Genomic DNA, 21,990 nt, shown 5'->3' on the forward strand with positions numbered 1-21,990 from the left:
TCTCAAACCCACGGGCTCAGGCAATCCACTTACCTCAGCCTCCCAAAGGCGCGGGATTACAGGCTGAGCCACTGAGCCCGGCTTGCCCAGTTTTTAATAGGGTGATTTGTTGTTGTTGTTGTTGTTGTTATTTTTCTTGTTGATTTGTTTAAGTTCCTTGTAGATTCCTTGTACATTTGTCAGATGTAAACTTTGCAAATATTTTCTCCTATTCTGTAGGTTGTCTGTTTACTCTGTTAATTGTTTCTTTAGCTCTGAAGAAGCTCTTTAGGTCCCAATTGTCCATTTTTGTTTTTGCTGCATTTGCATATGAGGACTTAATTATAAATTAGTTGCCTAGACCGATGTCCAGAAGAGTGCTTCCTAAGTTTTCTTCTAGAAATTTTGTAGATTGAAGTCTTACATTTAAGTCTTTAATCCATTTTTAATTAAGTTGAGTTGAGTAAGAGGCGTCCAGCTTCATTTTTCTACATATGGTTAGCCCGTTTTTCCAGCACCATTTGTTGAATAGGGCATCCTTTCTCCATTGTTTATTTTTGTTAACCTTATCAAAGATTAGTTGGTTGTAGGAAACCAGCTTTATTTCTGAGTTCTCTATTCTGTTCCATTGATCTATATTTCTAGTCTGTACCAGTGCTATCCTGTTTTGGTTACTGTAGATTTGTAGTAAAGTTTGAAGTTGGATAATGTGATGCCTCCAGCTTGGTTCTTTTTGCTTAAGATTGCTTTGGCTATTTGGGCTCTTTTTTGGTTCCAAATAAATTTTACAATTACTTTTTTCTAGTTATGTAAAAAAATTATGCTGTTAATTTGATAAGAGATTACATTGAATCTGTAGATTGCTTTGGGCAGTATGGACATTTCAACAATATTGATTCTTCCAATCCATGAACATGGAATGTTTTTCCATTTGTTTGTGTCATTTTTGATTTCTTTCAGCAGTGGTTTGTAGTTCTTTTTGTAGAGATCTTTCACTTAGGAGGAGAAAAGGAAGATAATATAGTGCTTGGTTGGATGGATCACCACATGTATCTGGTGGAAGGGTAAGGGAAGGGATAGTAGAGATTCTATGAACATACTAATTGTTAAAAAAAAAATTTCTAGCAGTTTTGGCTCCTCACCCCATCCAGTCTCTGAACTATTTTACCCTGTTCCACATGACCATACTAAGCATTTGTTTTCGTTTCTTCCCTGTACTTTCAAAGTCTTAAACCACCAGACAATTGGAGGGAAGTGTGTGGTGAGGAATATGAGAAGGGCTGGTTGGGGGAACAAAAGTATTTCCTCTTTCTCCCAGAGTTAGCCTCAGTTGTATGTATATAATTTTTTATTTACCCCAAAAGGAAAACATTGTTTGATAAGAACCTTTTTAATTGAACACGTGTTTATAAATATCTTTCTTATAGGTATCTCTAAAGGAGAAGAGCCAAAAATATTGAGACCCCCAAGACGACCCCGGAAACCCAAAACATTAAATAACCCTGAAGACTCCACATACTATTATCTACTACATGTAAGTGGCTCACTCTTACTATCAGATGGGAGCCATGGCATCCACTAAAGGCCAGTGTGAAAACGGGCTTCCTTAGGCCAGTCACAGTAGAAAGTCCAGCATAATGGAGATAGCCCTTGGCTCCCTATTCACTATACCTCCCCTGGCTGGGTAACTGGGCACTTTGCTCTCCTTCAGCCCTTATTTTTCATGCCCCAAGACTCTCCCTACCATGTCCTCCAAGCAGCTTTTTTAACTGGTCCATTAATTTAAGTTAATAGGAAAATATAAACCCAGAAAAAGAAATAAATCATAGCAGGAGCTCTCTTAGTGTAAATGGATGGGTTCTGGTGAAAGTAGAAGAAAGAATAGGAAAGGAGGAATAGACATTTATTGAGCATCTTTTAAATTCCAGATCTAAAGTGAGTTCATATCCTTTGTTATATTTAATCCTAGGAATGGCCCTTCACGTGGTATCCACATCTGACAAATCAGGATTCAGAGACACAGATAAGCTGTCAGGGTGATTAAATTGTATTAAGATCTTCTGACTCCACAGCTTCTGCTCACTCACATTTTGCAGCATGAGAACTCATTGGCATTACCCCTGCTAGCCTGCCCTTCCCCTCATATTCCTGTTCTCCATGAATGCCACTATCATCCACTTGGTTTCCTAAACCAAGAACCTGGGAGTCTCCCTGAATCTTGCCCTCTCTCTCGTACCTGATATCTCATCAGCTGCTCTAAACTGTGACTCTAAATGCTAAACTGATAGCGAAAGTTATTCCAATTCATCTCCCTGCTCTCTAACCTCATTTAGCAACTCCCCTATTTCAGACCATCATCATCTCATAGTTTGGAATATTTGAGGCCCCCTGCAACCACTTCTAATACATCCTCTCCAGCATACACCAGAAAATTCCTCTAAACTATAAATTTCATCCTACCCCTCCCTTGAAAGTCCTTTAAGTGGCTCAGCAACTCCTTCAGCATAAAGTCCAAATTCCTTCCCAGGCCTTCCTCATTGGACCAGGCACTGTTCTCCAGCCTCATTCCCGGGCCTCTAGCCATAGCAAACTGCTTGATGCTTCACCAGTGAGTGGCATTGTCTCATGTTCCCAAGGCCTTTGCACCCACCAGTCCCTGCTTTTCCAATACTTATTCATTCTTCCACTTCCCTCTATCACTGTGAGAGAACAGGACTTCTCCTTGTACTGAAGAACCCAGAGGATGTGTTAAAACCCAGAGAATTAATTAGAAATAAGTTTCCCACCTCTTAGGCAGAAAATGATGCTCACATTTGACTTCCAAGTAGCCAGTCTCTTCTAGTCCTTTCCATTCACTCCAGTAATTCATCTTCAGTTTCCACAGATGATTTTTCTCCCTCTTAGTGATGCCCAGGTTTCAATCTTACATTCTCTTCCTCTCTCATTTCCTTTGGACAATGCCATCAGCTACTATGACCTCTATTACTACTGATTTCTGAATCTTTATCTCTGGCTTAGATCTCTCTCTAGCTCCAGACTCAAATGTCAAACTGCCCGATGTTTGTTTTACATATTCTACATGGATGAACAAAAGCATCCATATATAGCGATAGATAGATAGATAGATAGATAGATAGACAGACACACACATCTGTACAAGGGTACACACACTCACACACATTTGTTGAAATAAAGGTCATATGATATACAATTTACCCACTTAAATGTACATCTTTTACACTGTAGCCAGAGTTTCTAAAGTTAATATCTGATCAAACTACCTCCCATAATACAAAACTTTTTAGTTACTTTCCATTATCCCAAGAATACAAAGACCTGTCAAAATCTGGACCTTGTTTACTTTTCTCATCTCAATTAAATAAATAAATATTTATTTATTCACCCTCTCAAACTCTATACTCTAGCCCCTATGTCTCACTAATTTGCTTTCTCTTCCTCAAATTGTCTGCAGACATTTGTCCTTGAATATGCTCTTTTCTCAACGTAGAACACACTTTCTCTTTATCTTCTCATTTCATGACTAAAGCACTTTCAGTTTAGTTTTTTTTTCAGGAAGCCTTACCAACACTCCCAAATCCTAAAGGAACCCTTCCTACATTCTCCCTGAGCAACAGATATTTCCCTATCATAACATTTTATAATGCCAGAGAAGGATTGATGTGGCTTCTAGGAGGTCAAGGAGTTAGCCTGCTGCATTTAGCCTAACACTTAGCAGGTATGCAATAAATATTTGTTGTGAGAATGGATGCAGTGAAATAGAGGAGTGAAATACAATCACGAGTAAATGGAGAAAATTCCCGGATACCTGCATTTGACAGATACTTCATACAAAATACAAAATATGGATTTTGATTTTTTTTTTCTACACTGCTCAGAAAAAAGAAGAAGAAAAAACAAATAGCCTGACATTTGCTTATGTAGAACAGCAGAGAACAAGATTAGAAATTACCAAACATTGCCTATTAATTCTGAATTTAAGTAGCAAATCATGCTCAATGAACTTTATTAAGTGCAACTAAAATGACAATTGATTGTGATGGCTTTACCAATAGATACCATTCGCAATATGAGAAATTGTAAAAGACTTGAAATGAGGTGAAATGCTTACTACTAACAAACAACCAGTCAGAGAATTATGGAACAGATTCTGAGCCTCATAAATGAGTCCTTGCCCCCAAGAAACTTATTTTGTCTTTGTACTATTATTTTTAAATGAATATAAAGTGTTTTAATACATTTTAAATTATGAGTGACCAGGATTCTTTTTTATAACTCTGAGCCTTGAAATCTCTGGTTTCAAAGAAAACACAGAAAACTAGCATATTATTATAAGTGAAAACATTTATTCATATTCATATTCATCTGACTCCTCTCAGCAGTTGGGGTGTTGCCCATGAGTGAAATTTATAGCTGTAATGGGGCCCCACTCCTTTTAACCACCAAGCACTTTCTCTACTTTTAAATGGTTTTCACAAAAATCTCTCTAAATCATACTGAACACTTTAAACCTTTTCTTGGTGACCCAAGATCACTGTAGTGAGCAAATATGTTTATGCTTTTATTTTTAATTTGTAATGAGTAAAGCTATATAATAGTTGTACATATTTCTGGGAGCATGTGATATTTTGATACAGACATACAATGTGTAATTATCAAATCAGGGTAATTGGGGTATTCATCATTTCAAGCATTTATCATTTCTTTGTGTTAGGAACATTCCAATTCCACTCTTTTAGTTATTTTAAATATTCAATATGTTACTGTTAAGTTTTACTGCAGCACTATTCAGATTGTTTGTACTTTATCAGATCTGTGTTATCAGAGAGGTTCTCTGACCTGTCTAAGAATGCACCCCATCTCTCTGTATCCCCAACCTGCTTCATTTTTCTTCAGAGCATTTATAGATATCTCTTGTCTTCTGTCTGACTCACTCTGGAGGCCATAAGGTCTGTGAAGACAGGACTCTTGCTCAGTGTTATAGCCACAGTCTTTGGAACTGTGCTCAACATAGTAACTAGAAGACTATTTGTTAAATAATGAACTACCGTAGTACAGTACTCTCAGGGGCTGCTGGCTGCGGAAAATTCTTTCTTTCACTCTTGCCCAACACAAACATGTGTTTTCAGTAGTTTTGCCTATTTTTATAGTTTTTGTTTCTCCTTGGATGTCAGTTCTTATGGTGATCTTTCTGGCTCTCTCTTAAGATTTGATGTCTTTCATCTCCTATATCCAGGAAATATTGTGTCTAAAATAAGAGTTTGCCATATCTCAGAAGCGTGCCGGTGGAGGAGAGCATTAACTGAGCACGCACGCCCTGTGCTGCCTGGGTCAACAGTCGGAAGCTGTGTGCCTATCAACAAAAATGACTCAGGACCAACAGTGTCCTCAAAAAATGAGTAATTGAACATAATCCTACCAGAGGTCCCTTCCAATTTTATCATGGTTTTCTAGACTAAAGCAGTAGCTAATTTGGTCACTCCAAAGTCTTATTCTTTTATTTTTATGTTTTGGCTCCTTCCTCATCCTTGTGAATTTTTATAAATAAATAGAGTGCTAGTGTAAAGAAAGTAAGATTGTGTTCACCAAGATGTAATGGATATGAACTTTAAAGTCTTGTCATAAATCATATTTCTTCTTGTAAGATGTGGTTGGAGGTGGACGCGTGATGTACCTGGTTAAGAAATGGGTTCTTAGCCAGGCTCGGTGGCTCAACCTGTAATCCCGTGCTTTGGGAGGCTGCGGTGAGTGGATTGCCTGAGCCTGCGGGTTCAAGACCCGCCTGGGCAACTTGGCGAGAACTCATCTCTACAATAAATTTAAAAAAAAAAAATTAGCTGGGTGTGGTAGTGTGCGCCTGTAGTTCCAGCTACTTGGAAGGCTGAAGCGGAAGGATCACCGGAGCCCAGCAGGTCAAGGCTGCAGTGGCTGGAAGTGGCCACTGCACTCCAGTCTGGGTGACAAAGTGAGACTCCAACTCAAAAAAAAAAAAAAAAAGAAACAGGTTCTTCATAGTTCTCTGAGCTACAACCTCTGTGCTTTCAAAGACCTCCTCAAGAAATACCCCCACTAGGAAAATCTCACTGAGTCATCTTTGTCTCCTCCTCTTTCTATCTCTTCTTCACTCTAGTTCTACAAGAAACTTCCATAGGACAGTCGCATCTTTATTTTTATTCAAATTTCTAGTTTTTAATTTGCAATTTCCAAACTGTAATTGAAAACATTGTCCATCTTAGCAATAAACGCCCCTAATATAAAAAGCCCTGTGTGAAAAAATGCTTATTAAATCCTCAACCTTGAGGATTTAATATGCTTCCTTTTTCATGATGAAGGACATGGGGTTAGTATCGTGCTTCCCTTTTAGCCCCAGCTGCTAGGAAACTACCAGACGAGCAAAAGGCTCCATCTTAACACACCTGCTTCTTTTGCTTCCTTTGTTTCTCATTTAAAACTTCTGCATTATTACTTTGGTTGTATAACTACTTCTAATACAAGCTATCTTAAATAACGTGTGGAAAAATATGGCATAGAATAACCTTTTATTGTATTCTAGCACAGGCAAGAATGAAATAAATCTAGACAGTGTTCCTCTTCTAGGAATTCCCATAACTAAGAACCAACTTATATACACCATCTTCCAGAAGGAAGTGTTGATCGAATATAAGTCGGAGTTCTGACCAGCTTGAGAATTCAAGGACAGAACAATATTTAATTCTTGGTTGTAAAAAGGGAATTTCTGTCACTGGACATAGTGCCACAATTTAAGCATAAATTTGGACTATAGACAATTGCTACCAAAAACAAAAGGGACTTTTTTTTAAGCAGTGGATCCAGGAGGCAGGACCTCTGTAGGAAACTACTGCTGATGTCACATTAAAACAACCACCACCAACACAGCAAACACCACACTGGTCCCAGCAATCATTAACTGAACTGCTAGTGACCACTCTGCCTATGCTGGTAATATAATTATTTGTAAGCACCTTTTAGTCTAGGGCATTAGATCGAGAATGTGAAGTAATAAGAAATGGAAAGGAGGACAGGAAAGTAATTGAAATCCTGCTCCTTACATTGTTATTTCCTGAATGGTCTCATCCCAGACATGATGCATTCAAACACTTCCTTTTCCCTCATCCACCTACTAAAATACCAACAAAAATAAACCAATAAAAATAAAAGAAACTATGAACTGTTTGACTCATTCATCATTTTAGAGTATTACAAATAATAAATATGAGAAAACCTGATTTACTGTGTCTCTAAATATACCAGAGAAATCCCTCAATATATGCAAACCATTATTAATTGCTATTTTTGTTGTCTTGCACTTGTATGGTGCCAGTCGACTTGACACCTGTAATAAAATTTCCACAATTATAACATCTCCCTTCAACTTGTTCAAGGTGAGTGTGGTATCTGTTTTCTCAACCTAAAGGACTTATTATTGCTCTAATAACATGTAAATGTATGAGCTCAAATGTATTGAGGTACCACACAAAGAAACATATTACTAATTCTACAGTGCAAACGATAATATTGCTTTGTATGTATGGTAAAATGAAGTATTGTCTTGTTAGTCTTCAAACTGAAGTATTGATTAAAATATATCTATTTCCATACTTAAATATCCTAATTTGTGCCTTGATAAAGTTCTAAACTATGAAAGTGTACAAATGAAAATACATATAGTCTGTGCTGCCATGTTTATGCCATAAATGGATTCCTGAGTGTTTAGAAAGCCATATTTCTAATCTTTTTGTTGACTTTTGCCCTTGCCTTTCATATCCACACACCTGCTTCACCTGAAAACGAGGATGACATATAAACAAGAATCAAAGCAGCCTAATTAAACTGCTTAAATCACAACTGCATTTGTGGTAAAGAAATGGGCTTCCCAGAAATTTTACAATTTGCTTCCACTTATAGTAAATAGACCTTATGTAACCTTGTCTATGCTGATCACTGTGTGGTAAATATTTTTTTCATATGGAATGCCAAGTTTCATTTCAGTTCAGAATTGGTAACAAAATCAGAAATGTATAATCAATAAAATTTTGGTAAATTATACTTATGTAGATTTTTAAAGTATTGTAGTCACTAGTTTATTTCTAGCTTAGCTTTATAGGAAAAATGTATTTATATATTAAGATTATAGTAATATACCAATTACATTGTATTAAGATTATAATGTTATATAGATCTTTTGAATAATTCTATTCCCTTTAGAAATCAATCCAAGAAGAAAAACGAAGACCAAGGAAAGACAGGTAAGTATTATTTCTAGATTTCAATAAGTCGTCTTATGGGCCGGGCATGATGGCTCGTACCTATAATCCCAGCACTTTGGGAGGCCAAGGCAAGAGAGTTACTTGAGCCCAGGAGTTTGAGACCAGCCTAGGCAACAGAGCGAGACCCTCTACAAAAAGTCAGAAAAATAAGCCAGATACGGTGGCACGGCTGTGTCTCAGCTACTCAGTAGCCTGAGGTGAAAGGATCAGCTGAGCTCGGGAGGTTGAGGCTGTGGTGAGCGGTTGTCATGCATGCCACTGCACTCCAGCCTGGGTGACAGAGTGAGACCCTGAGTCCAAAAAATAAAATAGCATAAAATAAAATAAAAATCAGCATATTTAAACAAAAATATAAACCCATTAAATGTAATTTGTAATGTGTTCACATTACAATTAAAAATCACCAATTTTATATACATAGATTTGGAAAGTAATGTTTATATTATAAATACGTGGTTCGTATATAATTTATAAGAGCTTGCCTATTGGAAACATATTGAGCCAGTACAATATGAGGTATGCATTAAGAACTCAAATATGTTTTGAATGAATTGTACTGTCCCCATGTATAAATAGCTTTTCTTGACCCATGGAATGTTTTTTTTTTCATAGAATGGTTTTAATTGAACAATTTGAACATGCCCATATCCATAACCTTTCTTTCCTCAAATTTCTTTTTGTTTTTTGCCTTTCAAAACATGCTAAATCTCGCTTCTTATAATTTTTATGGATTTGTTAAGAAGATAAGGTTTGTGCCTCCTGAAGTGGAAAATTTAAATTCATATTATCCTCCTTTTCCACAATATTTCAGTCCATTGATATACAATTTTAATATTTTACCATTATTTTCATCAATATTCGTGTCAACTAATTTCCAGACAATGCTAAGAACAAGTGAGTTTCACAAAGCATGAGTAAACACAGAGTTTCTAATTTATAAATCGGTGGCATTCTGAAAGTTCATTTATAAGTGGAATCTATAACTTAAAAAACATGTTTTCTTAGAAGCACTATAACACCTTGTGGTTTTCCAGACCTACCTTTTTACCTAATATGAAATCCTCTCAGACTACAGATACTGAGCATCACAGGAACCAGACTGTGACCGGAGTAGATCCAAGAATTCAAATGGTTGAGGACATACCTTTGTATGTATGTCATGTATGCAGGTGTTAAAATCTAGCACAGAAATTAATTCCTTAAAGACCAATGGGTAGTGAAAAGACAAAAGAAAGAAGTAATTTAAGATCATGAATGTTTTTGCATATCAATGTACCTGTGGCTGATAAAATTTGAAATACTGCGTGCTGCTACACAAAGGTCAGCTTTTCTAATAATGGCCCAAGAGTCAGTTGGGAACTCTGATTTTGACTAGACAAACTGGAATATATAATCACTGGCTAATCTAGTAACTACTAAGTTGGTGCCAAATTAAATGTGACAGAACCAGGAAAACCTTCTCTAGTAGCTAATACTCTTTTCAAGGTAAGAGTTGAAGATTTTTCTTTTTAATTTATGGTATATACAGTTTTTGCACATTTCAAAATTCTTACTATTTCTATTGACATGTATATATTACTCCCAAATTATAGTTAATACTTTTAAAGAAGAAAACGAGTATTCTGTAAGTTTGGTAGAAAATTAGGCTGATGTTATGATATGTTTATGTGTTCATTTACAGTCAGGGAAAATTATTAGATTTGGAAGATTTCTATTATAAGGAATTTTTGCCCGGTTATTCTGGACTAAAAGAACATAGCAATCCTAGTTTAAGAGAACGAAGACCACGACGAGAACTCCAGAATCAATGTTTTAAGGCTAATGAAAGGTAATAAACTATACTTTAAAGTACAGCATTTGCAATTTTATACTTACAATTACTTTCTTAGGCAATTTCATTTTATGTATAGACAAACGACAAAGCGTTTTTACTGAATATCGAATTTTTGAGTAATACATTGTATAAAGTAAAAGTATTAGTATTATGGTAAGGTAATCAAACATCTCAGTTTTCCTAGCAAAAACTCAAGTGTTTACTTGTTTTCTTGATATAATTATCAACACCTCCTTTTAAAAGTACCTCAGTTTGGATGATAAATTATATGGTCATCCTAATTATAAGCAATATACTAGTCGGGCTCGGTGGCTCAGCCTGTGATCCCATGCTTTGGGAGGCTGAGGTGAGTGGATTGCCTGAGCCCGAGTGTTCGAGACCCGCCTGGGCAACTTGGTGAGACCTCATCTCTACAATAAATCAAAAAATTAGCCGGGTGTGGTAGCATGTGCCTGTAGTTCCAGCTACTTGGAAGGCTGAGCGGAAGGATTGCTGGAGCCCAGCAGGTCGAGGCTGCGGTGGCCGGGAGCGTGCCACTGCACTCCTGTCTGGGCAACAGAGTGAGACTTCAACTCAAAAAAATAAATTAATTAAAATAAAATAAAATAAAACATGTTCAAGCTCTTACAAATCCAACTTTAATCACTTATTGGTTTCTTAATTATGCTTGTAATTTCTCAGAATCAATGATATCAGACTCAAAAATATTTGAAAGATTTATAGAAAATTACATATTTTGGATTTTATTTCTCACCTTGCCACTGACTTTGTGATATTAAGTAACTTATTTTGTAAATCACATACTACTTTGGGGAATTTTTTTCTTCCCCCCCAAAAATTTGTGCAGTTTTGAGATCAGGGTACATAGTAAAATGGAAACATGGTATATGAGAAATGAGAGTAGTGGTTGGCAACAAAAAGCTATTTATCCAAAACCCTAAGTGAACCTCCTGTCAGCCTAGGGCCTCAGACCAACTCAGCCATCTCTTTTACAGTGCAACCTGAGGAGGTTTTAGAGTCAGCCAGTTTTAAATTTGAATCCTGATCCTGCCGCGTTAATAGCTGAGTGACCTTGCTCACATTACTCAACCTCATTAAGCCTCATTTCCACACCTTCAGAAGCATTTACTAATAACTGCTTCACCATGTTGTTATAGAGATTGAATGAAATGATAGAGTACTTGACACTAGATGTGACATAGGAGAGGTGTTCTATAAATGGTGGCCATTATCTTTATTTGCTTTTCCAGAATCTACATGAGCTATCATTTTTTACTCCATGTCTCCAAAAGATGCGGTCTTCCATCTTGGGTTTAAGAACTGTAACAGGTTGGAGCTTAGAGATGTTCTATTCTAACCACAGAACTCCATACAGAAGAACACCAAGTTCCAGAAAGATTAAGTGATTTACTCAAAGTCACACATTAACTTAGTGAACTAAAATCCAAGGTTTTTCACCTCCTTCCCACTTACTTTTCACATACTTACCTGTCTCCCATTTTAACACTCCAGTATATCCTTCTTTCACCCACTGGCACACACACATGTGGTATGTGTATGCTTATGTCCCTGAAATACTGCCTGGTGTTCCAGTGATGTCTATGGATGTATCTTGAGTATCCAGTAGAATGAGAATGCTAGCAGCTAGCATTGGTTTAGAGTCAACTTTGTGCCAGGCATGATTCTATTTTTTCATTTAATCCTCACAGCAGCCATGCGAGGCAGATACTACTATTGCCCCATTTTATAGATGAGGAGGCTAAGTCTGCAAAATTTAGTGACTGCAAATAGGCACTTACATAATGAGTGATGGAATCAAAAGCTTAAAAAGCCACAAGTTTTTCTAAGTCTAGAGTTGATGACCTTAACTCAGTGTTGCCATCCTATACAAAGCACCATGTTGGGTATTTGAGGAAGGAGTAGATACAGCAGTATGTTAGATGTGATCTTATATTTATAGAGCTGGTTGCTAGAGGGAAAGTATATTGATAAAATGAAGATGAACAAGGTAACTCCAAGAGGAGACCTTTCTAAACTAAGGAAAATTAAAGAAAGAAAACAGACAAATGCAGTGAATGAACCTTGATAGGATCCTGGTTTTCTATTTTTGCTAAAATAGAAAACAAAAACGAAACAGAAAAACAGCTCTAAAGGACATTTTGAGACAATTGGAGAAATTTGAGACTAAACTATTAATATGTATTGGATGATATCACTGTACAAGGAATATCTTTGTGTGTTTTTATGTTTGTATACACACACACACACACACACACACACACACACACACACAAGTACTGACATCACCCAGGAAGGTATAAGTATGGGAGTAAGAGACAACAGCAATGATGAATTTATGTCTCATTTTTTAAGTGACAAATAAAACTTGTATATATTTATGGTCTAGAACATGATGTTTTAAATATATATATACACACATCATGGAATGACTTAAGCTAATTAACTTATACATTACATCACATACTTATTTTAAAAGTGAAAACACTTAAAATTCACTTTTCTAGCAATTATCAAGTATGTACTACATTGTTATTAATTATAGACACCATATTATACAGTAGATTTCTTGAATTTATTTCTTCTGTATAACTGAATATATGTATCATTTGACTAACATATATACCCAACTTCTCCCTACCCCCTACCAAGCTCCTGGTAACCACCATCCTACTCTCTATGAATTTGTCACTTTTGGGATTCCATGTATAGATGAAATCATGTAGTATTTGTCCTTCAGCACCCAACTCATTTTATTTAGCATAATATCCTCCATATTCATGTGTATTGTCACAAGTGGCAGGATTTTCTTCTTTTAAAGGGCTGAATAATATTCCATTGTGTGTATATACCACATTTTCTTTATCCATTCTTCCATAGATACACACTTAGGTTGATTCCACATCTTAGCTACTGTGAATAATGCCACAATGAACATCAGAGTGCAGATTGTTTCCACATACTGTTTTCATTTCCTTTGACTATATACCTAGAAATGAGATTGCTGCATCACATGGTAGTTCTATTTTTAACTTTTTGAAGAACTTCTATGCTGTTTTCCATAATGGCTGTACTAACTTACATTCCCACCAACAGTGCGCAAGATTTCATTTTTCTCCACACCCCTGCAAATACTTGTAACCTTTCATCTTTTTAATATTAGCCATGCTAACCGAAATGAGATGATACCTCATTGTGGTTTTAATTTGCATTTCCCTGATGATTAGCAATACTGAGCATTTTTGTCATATTTTTGACCATGTCTGTGTCTTCTTCTGAAAAATGTTTATTTGGGTCCCTTGCCCATTTTTTAAAAAATCTTGGAGTTGTGGGTACAAGTGAAGATTTACTTCATAAGTAAGCTGCATGCAGATGAAGTTTGGGCTTCTAGCTGGCCATCTCTCCCCTGATAGTGGATCAAGTACCCAATGTGTTGTCACTTTTTCCTCTTCCTCCTCCCTCTCTCCCTTCCCTAGCAGTGTCCAGCATCTGCTGATCCCACCCTGGTGCTCACATGACCAGTGATCAAGGCCTGCTTATGAGTAAGAACAAGTGGTATTCAGTTATATGTTTCTGTGATAGTTCACTTAGTATGATGGTCTCCAACTGCATCATGTTGCTGTGAAGGCCATAAGTTTGTTCTTCTTTATGGCTGCATAATATTCCATCATGTATATGTACAACATTTTCTTTATCTAATCCACTTTCTAGGCTTTGCTCATTTTTTAAATTAGGCTATTTGTGGGTTGTTTTCTTGTCTGGGTTTTCTTTTTTGTGTGTGTGGCTAAATTGTAGGAGTTCCTTATGTATTTTGGATATTGACCTGTTATTAATGTATGGTTTGCAAATATTTTATCTCATTTCATGACTTGTCTCTTCACTATTGATTGTTTACTGGGAAGAAGTTTTTGTTTGATATACTCCTATTTGTCTATTTTTGCTTTTGTTGCCAGTGCTTTTGAGGTTTAATATGATATTTTAAAAAATCATTGCCCAGACCAATGCCATAGAACTTTTCCCCTGTATTTTCCTCTAGTAGTTTTACAGTTTCAGGACTTATATCTAAGGCTTTAATCCATGAGTTAATTTTTTGTATTTGGTGTGAGATAAGAATCTAGTTTCTTTCTTCTAGTTTCCTTCTTCTGCATATGAATGAATATCCAGTTTTCCCAACAGTATTTACAGAAGGACTTTTTCGTGTGTTCTTGGAGTCTTTGTTGAAAACCAAACGACTGTAAATGTTTATTTCTTGGCTTTCTATTCTGTTCCATTAGTATGTGTGTCTGTTTTTAATGCCAATACTGTGCTGTTTTAATAACTGTAGCTTTGTAAAATAGTTTAAAATCAGGTAGTGTGATGCCTCCATCTTTATTGGTTTTGCTCAAGATTTCTTTGGCTATTTGGGGTATTTTGTGGTTCTATACAAATTTAAAGATTCTTTTTCCTATTTTTGTGAATAATTTCATTGGAATTTTTATAGGGAGTGCATTGAATCTGTAAACCACTTTGGGTAGTACAGACATTTTAACAATATTAATTCTTCCAATCCATGAACACAGGATACTTTCCATTTATTTGTGTTCAGTTTCTTTCATCAATGTTTTTGTAGTTTTCAGTATATGGATCTTTTACCTCCTTTATTAAATTTTATTCCTCTGTAGTTTTTGTAACTATTGTAAATGGAATTGTTTTCTTGATTTCTTTTATGGATGGTTCATTGTTCTCATGGATTTTAAAAGAATAAAAGCTGGTGGCAGGTGATCACTGATTAGAGAATGGCATAAGAGGGCAACAGGAGGCTGACATCTACTTGTCTCTATTTAAGGTGGGTTTCTGTTGGGCAATACTGAGAGATGTGGAAGTATTTGGGGAATAGCCAGGTTTTAACTATGGCAAGAAGATAACTAGAGAATGGAAGAGAAAAAAATAAGATGGAAATGAAGTGCATCAGTCAAAAGATAGGAGAATCATGGAAGGGAAACATCAACAGAAAAGAGACAAAGGGGAACACTGGGGAAAACATGAGATCTGAGCTCTACAAACCTGGATAAGTCCTTACTCCACTTCTGTATCAACTAGAATTGGTCTGTTTTCTCATTTGCAGATGGAAGATGACAAGAATTTAAGGCCTTGAAACCCTGTTCTTAGAATTAGAGATAATTTATGTGATGTACCTGGCATATGGTTGATATTTAATATTCTTATAATAGAAATCAGCTGATTAGGCATGAAAATTCAAAGAGATCATCCTCCAAAGAGGGTGATTTGCTCCATCATGATGCCACTTGACTTTTCCTATCAAGTATCCATTGAGCTCAAGATACCCTGAAAGACCTTGTCAAAGATTTTTTCTTCTTTTAATTCCCTATTCAGAATGGACCAGAATAAAGGCATATTCCATCTGCAAGCCAAGTCTTCCAGCCCTCTCTTTTCATTATTTTCACTCATTTGCATATATCTTCAATGACCTTGTTCCTCTTTCCCCCAACTATATGCAACTGGCAAATTCCTATCCTGCGTAAAACCAGCTTTCTACCCAATCTGTAACTGTGCCCATATAGCTGAACATGGCTAGAGAATAGCACAAGGCTCATGGGGTTATTTTGTAATTCTATGTTTTCCTAGAAATCCATTATCCCATTTCCCAGCCCACTCTTTCAGGCTTCTTCTGGTCTCCCCAAACCCTCAAAACGTCCTCAACTCAGCTGACAACATTATTTTAACAAGGTAGCAGATAACAGACATGCTAAATCTATCAACCTTTCTACCACTTACCTGTATTCTTCCCTCAGGATACTACAAATGACTTTTCTGTTCTCCTAGCTAAGGCTGAACTTTCTCTTTGTACACTAAATCCAAGTCCTTCTATCTGCCCAAAAGCATTGTCCTGCAATTGTCATCTCTCTCTCTTATGCATCTTGAATGCTTGTTATCTTTACTGTATCATTTCTAGCAATTCATGAACATGAAACAATCAAAGCCACCATAAAAAAGTACCCTTAACCCAATCCCTCTTTAAGACCACGCATTTTTCTGCTCTTCAGTATGACAAATGAACACTACATGAAAGTAATGATACTACCTCTTCTATTCCTCTCTTCCTATTCTCTTTTGAGCCTCTTTACTCAAACTTCTTTTCCCATCACTCCACTGAAACTGCCCCTGCCAGGGTCAACAATAACCTCCATTTTGTCACATCCCATCATCTATTTTCAATCCTTATTTCTCCCTAATAGCAGCATTTAATATCTTTAATTACTCATTTTATTCTTCTTTAAACATTTTCTTTATTGGCCATCAGGACAGTAATTCTCATTGGCTGCTCCTTCCCATTCTCCTTGCTGCCCTTTCCTTGTGTCACCAACCTCTCCATAGTGGAGTGTCCCAGTCCTTTGCACTTTCACAACCTTAAATATTATCTGTATATTTACAATCCCCAAACTGAAATCTCTAGCCTAGATCATGACTTATATATCCAGCTGCCTACTCAATATCCCCTTTTGAATATCTAATAAATATCTTAAGCTTAGCATAAGCAAAGCTAAAATCTTTATCCCACCACCCCAAAACCATGCTCCTTGGCTGCCTTCCCCATCTCATTAAATGGTAACTCCATCTTTCAGTTGTTTAATCCAAAAACCTTGGAGATGTTCTTGATTTTTCTCTTTCACACTCCACATCCAATCCGTCGGCAAATCTTTAGTTTTGCCTTCCAAGTATGACCAGACTCTGGCCAGGTCTCCTCTCTGAGGTCTCCCATTTTTCTCCACAAGCCTAGTCTAAGCCAAAATAGTCTTGCATAGACTATTACAGTATCTCTTAACAGGCCTCTGGCAGTCGTATCTTTATGAGTCATTCCTTCACACAGACCGTGTCAATGTTTTTCTTTGTCATATTCAAGTCCTTGCCATGGTCTCGAAGGGCTAAGTTATCTGCCACACTCTACTCCTGCTCTCATCTCTTGCTACCCCCCCACCACCACCCTTGCTTACTCCATTTAAGCCATAAGAGCTTCCATGCTGTTCTTTGAACATTGTAAGTATACTCTAGTCCTGGAACCTTTGTAATGGTTGACCGATCACCCTAGAATGGCTGCCATTCCCCCAGAGATCTGCATGGCTCACTCTCCATTTAGGACTCTCTTCAAAGATCACTTTATCAGAGAGCTTTCCTGGACCCCCTCTATGAAATAGCTCATTTGGACACACACACACCAAGTGCACACACACACATGTGCATACACACACACACACACACATACACCCCTGCTCTTTCCCCATCACCCTGCTTTACTTCCTGTGTACCTCTCATCACCTGGTGCTGTAAATTTGTGTGTGGGCTTCTCCCCCACCAGACTATAAACTCCACGAACACGGGCACTTTCCCTCACTCATCACCTCTCCTGGTAGCTAGTTCTTAGTAGGTGCTCCATGAATGCATGAATGAATCTAAGTAGCTGCATTAGGTGCATTTTAAGAAGCCTCCGGCTCCCCCAGGCAAGCTGCAGAATCTACAGGTAAACACTGGCAGGGGTTCTTAGCAGTGGATTCAGCCTCCTGGAAATAATGAAACACTGAAAAAGCTAGCAGGGACTACAGCACCTGTGTTGCTAACAGAGAGGTAGGTCAGATTTGGAGAATTTTTTTTTTTTTTTTAGAAACATTTGAGCAGTTTTACAATGCAAAATGATAGGTGTCCATTTAGGCACTTTGAGTTTTCCTGTTTGCCCACATTGTCAAAAACTGAGGTACTAAAATAAGTAATTGCTTATTGGTTATGAATTACTTCAGTGCAAATGGAACTCACCTTCTGAACCACAACTTCTTTATCTAGCACTCATCCAGGCACAAAGTCCCACCTCTGCTGGGCTCCACCTCGGCTCCTTAGCTCAGAGGCGTTTTGAAAACCTGCTGCCAGAATTATCGCAGCTATGTTGGGTCATTGTCCCATCGTTTTGATTGTGCCTTTCTTAAATGGTGGGAGCGTGAGGAAGGAGACTCGCCTACCTCGGATGGGCGGGATGCGCTGCACTGTGGCGCCCTTGACTCTCGGACCCTGGGTGTCGCCCGCAGGTGCTGGGCGGCGGAGGGCCCCGAGGAGAAGGAGGAGAGCGGGCCTGCAGCCAGCCCCTACGACTACCGGAAGCTCCTGCGCAAAACCTCCCAGCGCCGACGCCTGGTCCAGCAGTTGTAGTCCGGCCGCTGGGCGGCCACCGCCGTCGGAAGGCACTCGCGCCTGCGGAGCCGCAAAGGTCAGAGCAGGCGCCCTCGGGCGCTGGCATCACCAGGCCCTGAAGCCGCGGCCCGGATCTCCACGGGGGTAGGGTCCACCTTCAGTGATCCTGAAAAAGAAGACAACTGGAGCCCTTGGGAAACACTCCCCCCCACCCCCGACGCCATCTCTCCTCATCCCGGCACCCTTCACTCTCCCCAACCCGCGAGCTGGGACATCTCTGTCCTTCGTTCCCTGCTGTATCTCTTTGTTCACTTGTTTGCGACTCCTTTTGTGAACCCGACTGCGCCTGAATTCTTGCCAACCCCTCTCCATTTGGGGTGAATTCAAGAATGTCTTCTTTCCTGAAAACGGCTTTCGCAAACCCACGGGACACCCGCGGGCGGGCTGAGTCTTAAAAAACAAAGCCCAGTGCAGGTGGGGGAGAGTTTTGAAAATGAACTTCATCTCCAACTTCCCTTGGCTGTTAGATTACTAATAAAGGAAGTACCTTGGCAAGCCCGTGGTTTGCTGACTGGTCCGCCATGCTCCCCTTTGGGTCTGGCTTCTGCTATGTCTGTGCTGGTGGCGGCGCCCAGGGAGGGTCATGAAGGTACTCTCTGTCTCCATCAGCACCACCCAGCCTCCTCAGACGAGCACAGTCTAAGCCAAAACCCCCGTATTTGCCACACGAGCGTGATCTCCAGACAAATCTCCAAACCCCAACACATCGCGCGCGGACATACCTTCCCAGTCTGTGTGGCTTCCCTTGGCCCCAACTCTGAAAATTCTGGTCTCATGGCTGAGCTGAACTGTCAGATTCTAGGTTCTCCTTGTCTGCAGATTTGGGATAATCTTGGCTGCTCCGAATATGGGTGTCTTTAAGTTTGGGGTTGGGGAGGCAGAAATTTGAGTTCACTAGTGCACTGACACCTTATTTTTTTAAAAAAGTTTAAGCCCTCCCATGGAACTGACACAGACACAGACACTCCGCCTCTACGAGGCCTGGAGAGAGTGAGGACCGGAGACGAGGTGGCTCCCTAGCTAGGCAGTGGAATCGGAACAAAGGTTCTGGCGGGACAGGGTTTATCCCTGCGAGGGTGCCCTGGGCTCCTGCACCCACGGGCGTGAGTCAGAAGGCTCTAGGGAGATCTGCAACCAGCCAGGGCGTGTAACGTTTGTTGCGACTCTGGTCCACGGGACGTGAGATTCTTTCCAGCCCAAAAAGTAGACGCAGAAAGGTCCCCAGAGAAGACTCTTGCGTGCAACCTCTAAATTTTGTATATGGGATCTGACCGAGGGGAAACCCCCAGCTGTGGCAGGGCCCAGCCCGAATCCAAGCGCGCTCTAGGCCCTGCTTTTTCCGCGGGTTGGGGCAGAAAATGAGGAGTCGCCCCCCGGCTGTGCGGAAGAGTGGAGCGGCTCGGCCTAGTCCCTGCACCAAGGCTGGGAGGGACAGGAACATCCGTAACCCGAGGTGGCCCGTCCCCTCCACACCGCCCACCTGTTCGCCCACTGCCCGCGCGGCCCGGGGGGCGGGGGTGGGGGGAGCCAAGCTCCCTTTGGCGTCCAGGCCCTTCCATCTGGGCTTCTGTGGCGGCCCCTGAACACCAGCACTCTGGCAGTCGGGCCCTTCTGCTGCTGACTGGGAAGGCAACGGACCCCCTCCCTAAAACTTCCCCCGCCCGTTTTTAAAGTGAGACGAGAAAAGAGAACGGAAAACTCTTGGGGAGCGGTTGCGACGTTTTTGTTTTCTTTTTTCTTTTGTATTTCTTTGTTTCCTCTCCTTTTCCTTTCTCTTTTCCATCATCTCTCTGTGTCCTTCCTTTTAAGTGCTAGAGGAACACACAGATAACTGGTAACAGACACTCTTCTTTGGGTGGGTCTGCGGCCCGCTTCTGGGGTAAACTAGGCATCAGAAATAGATTACCCAAGGAAACCGTCCCCGCGGGCTGCCCTGGAGCCTGGGTCTCCCCTTAGTCGAGGAAGGGCCTCGGAAAGCTTTTCCCGGTGCTGGCCGCCTTCCCTTCCCATTCGGTGGCTGCCTCCTTTGTGAACTAATGACTGTAATTATTACCTCCCTGAGCTCTTTTGTTCTCTCCAACCAGAGCCGGGAGAGGGGGTAATGGGCTCTTTTGCGAGATGAAAGTCATTACAAAGCAAATTGCCGTCTAGGGAGGGACAGCGTTAAGGAAAGACCAATCAGATCCGCGTCTGCATCTGAAGTGGGTGTGTTTACATAAAAAAATGTAAATACCACCATTAGCTTCAAAGTACTCCGGAGCTGCGGGATTTAATGGAGTTTGAACAGTAGCATTTGAAGTCAGTGCATTACCAAAAAAAAATCAGTTTAATTCGGGCGTTTTAATCCGTTTATTCCTTGGAGGTTCCATGCGTGTTTTAAACCCTTGTTTTTAAGAACCTTTACGTTTTCAATTGCTCATCCGTAGTAGAAAAGTTCTGCAACTCCAGCCTGCTGGCTCGAAGCAAAACCTTTGCAGGATTTGGTGTGGATTTAAACAAAGAACCGGTCCCAGCGCGGCTGGAGCGAGAGCTGCGGAGCTGCCTTACCCGCGGGGCAGACGGAACCACGGAGTCTTTCGGTTCCCGGAGTCTTTACTTTTGTCAGCTAGCTCGTGGGAGCGGGGAAGGCCAGCAGGAGATGAGCCGAGGCCTGGGTTGCTCGCCACAGCGCTCCGATCCGGACCTTTCCCAGCATCCCCCAGCTAACAACCGGGGACCCTGGCCAGCAGCCGTAGTGCAAAGTACCACGACTCCTCCGGGATTCCCTGGACTCGGGCACGTGAGAAAAACACAACACTTTGTGGAGAGAATTGACCAGGAGGCAACTACGCCCGAGGACACAGGCCTTGGGCCCCACGACGCCAGTCCTAGAGAGGGTCAAGGGTCGGTGGCCAAGTCTGAGGATCCACGGGCCTCTGCTTTGGCAGCAGCTTTGGTGACTCACTCAGGGGGTCAGAGAAGAGCGGCTTGTGAACACAATGGAAAGGACAGGCGCCCTCGCGAGGCGTGGGGCAGACAGACGCCTCGGAAGCCGAACGCCGAGCTTTCGCACCAGGATAGTTCTCTCCCGTCCTCCCTCTCTCCCTAGAGCGACAACGTGGACTTGGAGTTGATTTCACCCGGAGAAAGCCACGCGAACTCAACGGGCCCCGAATCCTCAGGGCGCCCACTCTGTCTTTAATAGCTTTTTAGAGAAAGGAAATCATCAGACACATTCTCCCCCTTTCTTTCTTTATTAGAAAAGAAGGACCCCCCCCTCCCCCGCGTTCCACTAAGCCTCGAGATCTCCAGTCTCGCTCTCCGTGGTCCCCCGCTACCGGGAAGATTCTCTGGGAGGTGAGGAGGTCATTGGTTTGAAGCCCCCTAAAAAGGAGGGCCAACAGTCGGTGCCTTCTCTTCTACTCGGAAAGCCGAGATTGCTTAGTTGGAAACCCTGTTCCCTTCCCACACACACACAGATTCCCGTCGCACGTAAGCAGCGGGCCCTTCCACGCCTTCGCGGTCCAAGGTCACCAGATGACCTGATCCTATCCCCCACCAGCCGTCAATCCTGCTGGCTCCGGCCACTCTCCCTCGCTGCCTTCCAAGAAGTTTCTATTCGTTTTATCCTCCCCCCCC

At 40.5% G+C, this 21,990-nt stretch overlaps 1 protein-coding gene across 1 annotated transcript in view; it reads left to right on the forward strand.

Moving 5' to 3' along the window:
* MYO3A (myosin IIIA) overlaps positions 1–18,457 on the forward strand; it is a 95,618-nt gene extending 77,161 nt beyond the window's left edge. Inside the window, exons 15-18 of the mRNA XM_008057162.1 lie at positions 1,407–1,513; positions 8,224–8,264; positions 9,967–10,113; positions 18,210–18,457. Of these exons, the coding sequence (XP_008055353.1) occupies positions 1,407–1,513; positions 8,224–8,264; positions 9,967–10,113; positions 18,210–18,330 (416 nt within the window). The 3' untranslated portion in view covers positions 18,331–18,457. The remainder of the gene's footprint in view (positions 1–1,406; positions 1,514–8,223; positions 8,265–9,966; positions 10,114–18,209) is intronic.
* The last annotated feature ends 3,533 nt before the right edge of the window (positions 18,458–21,990 follow it).

This window comes from Carlito syrichta, unplaced genomic scaffold (assembly GCF_000164805.1).
Source record: "Carlito syrichta isolate Samal-C Ts95f unplaced genomic scaffold, Tarsius_syrichta-2.0.1 Scaffold302821, whole genome shotgun sequence".
Taxonomy (NCBI): Eukaryota; Metazoa; Chordata; class Mammalia; order Primates; family Tarsiidae; genus Carlito; species Carlito syrichta.